Source organism: Myotis lucifugus, unplaced genomic scaffold, assembly GCF_000147115.1.
Source record: "Myotis lucifugus unplaced genomic scaffold, Myoluc2.0 scaffold_685, whole genome shotgun sequence".
NCBI lineage: Eukaryota > Metazoa > Chordata > Mammalia > Chiroptera > Vespertilionidae > Myotis > Myotis lucifugus.
In genome coordinates, this window is record NW_005871733.1 from 81,122 (window position 1) to 86,981 (window position 5,860).

General features: G+C 41.4%; 1 protein-coding gene across 1 annotated transcript in view; it reads left to right on the forward strand.

Moving 5' to 3' along the window:
* Positions 1 to 5,196: 5,196 nt before the first annotated feature.
* Positions 5,197 to 5,860, forward strand: part of LOC102430277 (putative serine protease 47) — a 20,094-nt gene continuing 19,430 nt past the window's right edge. The window contains exon 1 of the mRNA XM_014447596.1: positions 5,197 to 5,398. Coding sequence (XP_014303082.1) covers positions 5,197 to 5,398 — 202 coding nt within the window. The remainder of the gene's footprint in view (positions 5,399 to 5,860) is intronic.

Here is a 5,860-nt window from a genome sequence, read left to right on the forward strand (position 1 = left end):
TCTATCCACTGAGCCAAACCGGTTAGGGTGAGAGTGTTTTCTTATATGTCTTTTTTGATAGTTCTTTATTGGAGTATAAATTGCAATTAATTTTTGGATATTTATTTTATATCCTGCTAATTTAATGCATTCATTTTTCAGTTCTGGTAATATTTTTGTGGAATTTGCAGGGTTCTCTATATAGAGTGTCATGTCTTCTTCAAATAATAATGCTTTTACTTCTTCCTTTCCAATTTTTGAAGCCTTTTATTTCTTCTACTTGTATGATTGCTGTGGTTTAAACTACCATTAATATATTGAAAAAAATGGTAAAAACAGAAATCCCTGCTTTGTTTTTGATCTTAAGGGAAATGTTTTTAGTTTTTCCCCCTTGACGATAATGTTGGCTGTGGGGTTATACTCAAATGTAAATAGTATGCTCAAAGTCACTAGTCATTGGAGAGATGCAAATCAAAATGACCATGAAGCACCATCTCACACCTGTCAGGATGGCTATCATCAACAAATCAACAAATGACAAGTGCTGGCCAGGATGTAGAGAAAAAGGAACCCTGGTGCACTGCTGGTGGGAATGGAGACTGGTACAGCCACTGTGGAAAACAGTATAGAGTTTCCTCAAAAAATTAAAAATTGAACTCTGATTTGACCCAGTAATCCCACTGCTAGGGGTATATCCCAAGAAATCAGAAACACCAATCAGAAAAGACATATTCACCCCTATGTTCATAGCAGCACAATTTATAATAACTAAGATATGGAAAGAGCTAAGTGCCCATTATCAGATGAGTGGATTAAAAAACCGTGATACATCTACACAATGGAATACTACTCTTCTGTAAAAAAGAAAGAACTCTTACCATTTGCAACAGCATGAATGGACCTGGAGAGCATTATGCTAAGCAAAACAAGTAGTTGGAAAAAGATAAATATCACATGACTTCACTAATTTGTGGAATATAATGAACAACATAAACTGGTGAACAAAAATGGATCCAGAGACATAGAAGCATTAAACAGACCGTCAAATCTCAGAGGGAAGGCAAGGGAGGGTGGGGACGGGGCAGGAAGATGGTAAGACATCAACCAAAAGACTTGTATGCATGCATATAAGCATAACCAATGGATACAGATACTAGGGGCGGGTTCGAGGGCATGTGCTGGGGGGCAGGATTGGGCGGGGAGAGGTCAATGGAGGAAAAAGGAGACTTATGTACTCCTTTCAACAATAAACAATTAAAAAAATAAAGTTGTATATTTGAGGACAAGATAAAAAATAAATAAAAACATATTTTACAAAAAGGGAAAGAAAAATGAAAGATTGGCAACCCTGTGAGTAACTGTCCTTTTTCTCTGGGTTGAGGAGAAAGGAGAAGTGAAGAATAGTTTGATTGTTGAAGGTTAAACCTGTGAAAGACCACTTCCCCACAGGCTGGCCCACCTCAGGCTTCATGAACCTGCCTGTATCTAGGGCTTAAGGCTTCCAAGGCTGGTGAGCACTACCCTTGGACTAAGCCATGGGCTTACTGAGCAGTACATGCCGCAAACACAAGCTCAGAATCAGCCCTGACCAGCAGGGAGGATGCTGGTGCTCTCCTCACCCTGAGTGCTTGTTCCATGAAGGGCCTGTGAGCCACCGTGCTCCTTCCCATTCCTGTCCACAGGGCCTGGGCTTCACTGGTCATGCAGCACAAAGCACCAGAGACCGAGGCTTGGGCCTCTCTCCTGGACCCTGTTCCCTACTGCATCCCTGTTGTTGGCCCAGGAAGCAATATGCAGTGGGGACCACACACTTCCCACTATTCCTGCCTGTGAACTTCCCTGATAAGCACATCTCCAGCAGCCTGCAGTTTGTATTTTCCGGGAACCCCCTATGACTGCTCTACAAGTGCATAAGACTGAGAATCACTATGTAATATTAATAGTGGGAAAGTTCACTCCAATGATATTTGAAACTATATGAAGTAACTAGATGAACCCAATCGCATTTTCCTCTACCGTGTCCAAAGTTTAAGCTTTAAATTACATAAAAATAAGAATGAGAAGAAGAAAGCCTCCAAACATTTGGAAGTTAAGATGCACATTTCTAAACAATTCATGGTTAAAGAGCCATCTGAAGGGAAAATTTTAGGTGACAATTCTTAAACTTACTTATACATTAAATGCAGTCTGACAGAATATTAACAGACCTTTTTTAGGTAGAAATGGACGAGCTAATACTAAAGTTCATATGGAAATTAAAAACATAAAATAGCCTATCTAGTTTAGAAAAAATATAAATCTCAGGCTTTAGCTACCTGAATTCAAGATTTACTGCAACCTATGTTAGTCTAGACAGTGAAATTCTGGCACAAAGCTAAGCTTGTACACCAATGACACAGAATCAGGAGTTCAGAAAGAAGTCTTACTTTTTGTTATCAACTGAATTTAACAAAGTCCCATGACTACTCAAAGGGGGGGAGGGATCTAGTCTTTTTAAATGAAGATTATGGTACTCGGTCAAATGGATATCCGCGAACAAAACAAAAACAAAAAAACTTACATCACACTGCACAAAAAATGAATTCAAAATTGATCACACACCCAAATATAAAATCAACCCTTAAAATTTCTAAAAGAAAATACAGAAGTAATCTTTATGACATTTTAGGTATGACATCAAAAGTGTGATTCATACAAGACAAAAATTGATAAATTGGACTTTATCAAGATTAAAAATGTTTGCTCTTCAAAACCTACTGTTAAAAGAATGAAAAGTTATGCCACAGATTGGAGTAAATGCTTGAAAATCACATATCTGGCAAAGAACTTTTGTCCAGAATACAAAGCATAAACAACATTTACAACTTAATGAAGAGACAAAGAACACTTTTTGAAATAGGCAAGAGATTTGACTAGGCATTTCACTATAGAATGTATATGAGTGGCCACTAAGCAGATAAAAACATAGTCAATATCATTAGTCATTAGGGAAATGCAAATTTAAGTGCAAGATACCATTTGACACCCAATAAAATGTCTATAATAAAGAAGATAGAGACTGCCTAGTGTTGGCAATCAGGTGGAAAAAGTGGCAACTTTATACACCGGATGGGAATAATGATACAGACTCTTTGGAAAGTGGTTTGGGAGTTTTTAAAACTTCAAAGATAAACTTACCAGTTTCATTCCTAGGAATGTACCCAAGAGAAATTAAAACATTTATCCACACAAAGACTTGCACAGGAATACTCATAATAACATCAAACTGAAAACAATCCAAATGTCCATCAATAGACAACCAAAATGTGGTACCACTATACAATGGAACAGAAAGGAACAAGATGTTAACATGTGCTCCAACATGGATGAACTTTGAAAACATTATGCTAAGGAAGCCAGACTTGAAAGACTACATACTGTGTGATTCCATTTACATTAATTTCCAGGAAACAGAAATTTAGGGAGACTTTTTTTTAACTTGTCTTAAATGCTTTTATTTATTTTTCAGTGTTGTTTTTTTTTAATTTCAAGAAAATGATCTAGGCAGACTTAAAGCTAGAGCTGGGGTGGGAGCAGACATTAATGCAAATTTGGTGATGGTTGCACTATCTAAAAATGAACTGAATGTCATGAATTTTCCCTTGTAATGAGTGAATGTCATAGTATATAAATTATATCTCAATAAAGTTTCTAAAAAGTTAAGACATCTTATATTTCGTCTTTCTACAGTTTAATCTTACCACATGCAGTCCTAAGTCTCTCACAGGCTCCGTTTTCTTATTTGGCTCTTTTTTAGGTTTTGTTCTGTGATTTTCTTCTAGTACTTTCTTCTGATGATTTACCTACCCTACAGCTTCAATGGTCACCTCAATTCTGAAAGGACTGAATCTCTAGTGAATTTATATTTTTATCTCCAACCCAAATACACTCCCCAAATTCCATAGCCGGCTCTTCTAAATGTCTATTGGACAGATCCCACTCAATATTCCACAGATACCTCAGTCTTAATTCATTGCCATGGTCTTCATTATCTTCACCTGTCAAATCTACAGTCTCTTTTACAAAATTTTTGAATTCTTCTTCTAGTCTCTTTATTGAAGCATAAGCTATTTATAACACGAGTATTATCCTATCAAACCCTAAATATTATAAAAACTTTATTGAAGTTCAAGTTCTTAACCATTAAGTAAGGCTGTGGTGACCTTGGTTTCTGTTTTCATTAATGAGAGTGGTAGCTTTTGCCCTGGCCAGTGTCTCAGTTGGTTGGGCATCGTCCTGTGCACCAAAAGGTTGTTGGTTGGATTTCTGGGCACATGCTCGGGTTGTGGGCTTGATCCCCAGTGGGGGGCATGCAGGAGGCATCCAGTTGATATTCTACTCTCATATCAATGTTTCTCTTTCTTTCTCCCTCTCCATTCCTCTCTTTCAAATTCAATAAAAATGTTTTAAAAAGAATAGTTGTTATTAACTTGACATTTTAGTGTATACTGTGTGCAGCGCTACTTCTGTTCCTCTTACCCCTAGACTCAGTGGTGAATGAAATAATTTCCCTGTAGTGTAGAGTTTACAGTCCAGGGACAAAGACACGCATAAGGAAATGACTGTTGAAGATAGGATCTTATCTCTAGTACGACAAATCCAGGGGAATACATGCTGGAGTAGACAAGAGGGAACATGTCTTTGAAATTTGGATGCTTCCCTCACTCCATGAGGAAATCACTGATTAGCAGAAGACGAGGGGCCTTTATCAATCTCAGAAAATGTTTACAATTTGATGGCTGAAAAAAAATGATGCTTTAATTTTCATTTTCTAGAAAGTAAATAGATTGACTACTGTTTCCTGTTTATGGGACTTTTTAATTTCCTCTTCCATGAATTACCTTTTCATACCCTTTCCCATATTTCCATGCAGTCCACTATCTCTTATGATTAATTCATAGGAGCACTGTGGTCCAGGCCATACAACCTCCTGACAAAAGGTCAGGCACAGTTGTGGTCAGGAGCCCATTACCTGAGTAGTCAAGGCTAGGGTCAGGGCTGGGCCAGGGCCAGGTCAGAGTGGGCCAGTTTGGGGTAGGGAGGCTAGAGGGTTAGGGCAGACCCAGGGATGGGTCAGGGCCAGGGTCAGGACTGGGCTGAAGTGGGAGTAAGGGCAGGGTCAGGGCGGGGTCAGGGCCAGGGTCAGGGCGGGGTCAGGTCGAGTTCAGTGACCCTGCGATGGGCAAGGAGAAGTGGACACGTGGAGGCCGAGGCCCAGGTTGGCCAGTGGACCTGCTGTGGCTACTGCTGCTACTGCCCTGGGTCGCCCCGGGGCAGAGACGGTCCCTGGCCACGGCCAACCCTGCCTCAGCTCCAGGCGAGACAGTGGAGAGCGGTGCCCCCGCCCCCACGGTGCAGCGGTTGGCCCCGGGAACCCCAGGTACATGGGCGGCGTTGTGTGGGGTGAATTCTGGACACTGCTGGGCTGGGACACGGATCCGGGGCCAGGGTCACCCCAGTCGTCCTCCCCTGTGCCCTCCCCTTCACTCGGCAGCCTAGAGACCACTCAGCGAAGGTGGTCTCAGGAGCCTCCTCCACTCCAGGCCTCTGGTGGGAACTGCCCCAGGACATGGGGGCGGGGCGTGGAACTGGCGCTGGGGAGAGGAGAGCACCAGGACCACTGAATGAGGGGCCCCGAGTCAGGCCGGGGTCCCAGTCCCCTCCGGAGGCGCAAGCACAGCCCTGGACAAGGATTCACCTCTCAGAGCGTCTGCACACACCCCTGCAACCTCCTTCTCAGGTGTGAGTCCTAGAACCAGGGTTATAGTCAGAGCCCACCCCTCTCATTTTTCAACTACACTTGACATTGAATATCATTTTATATTAGCTTCAGGTGTGCTCC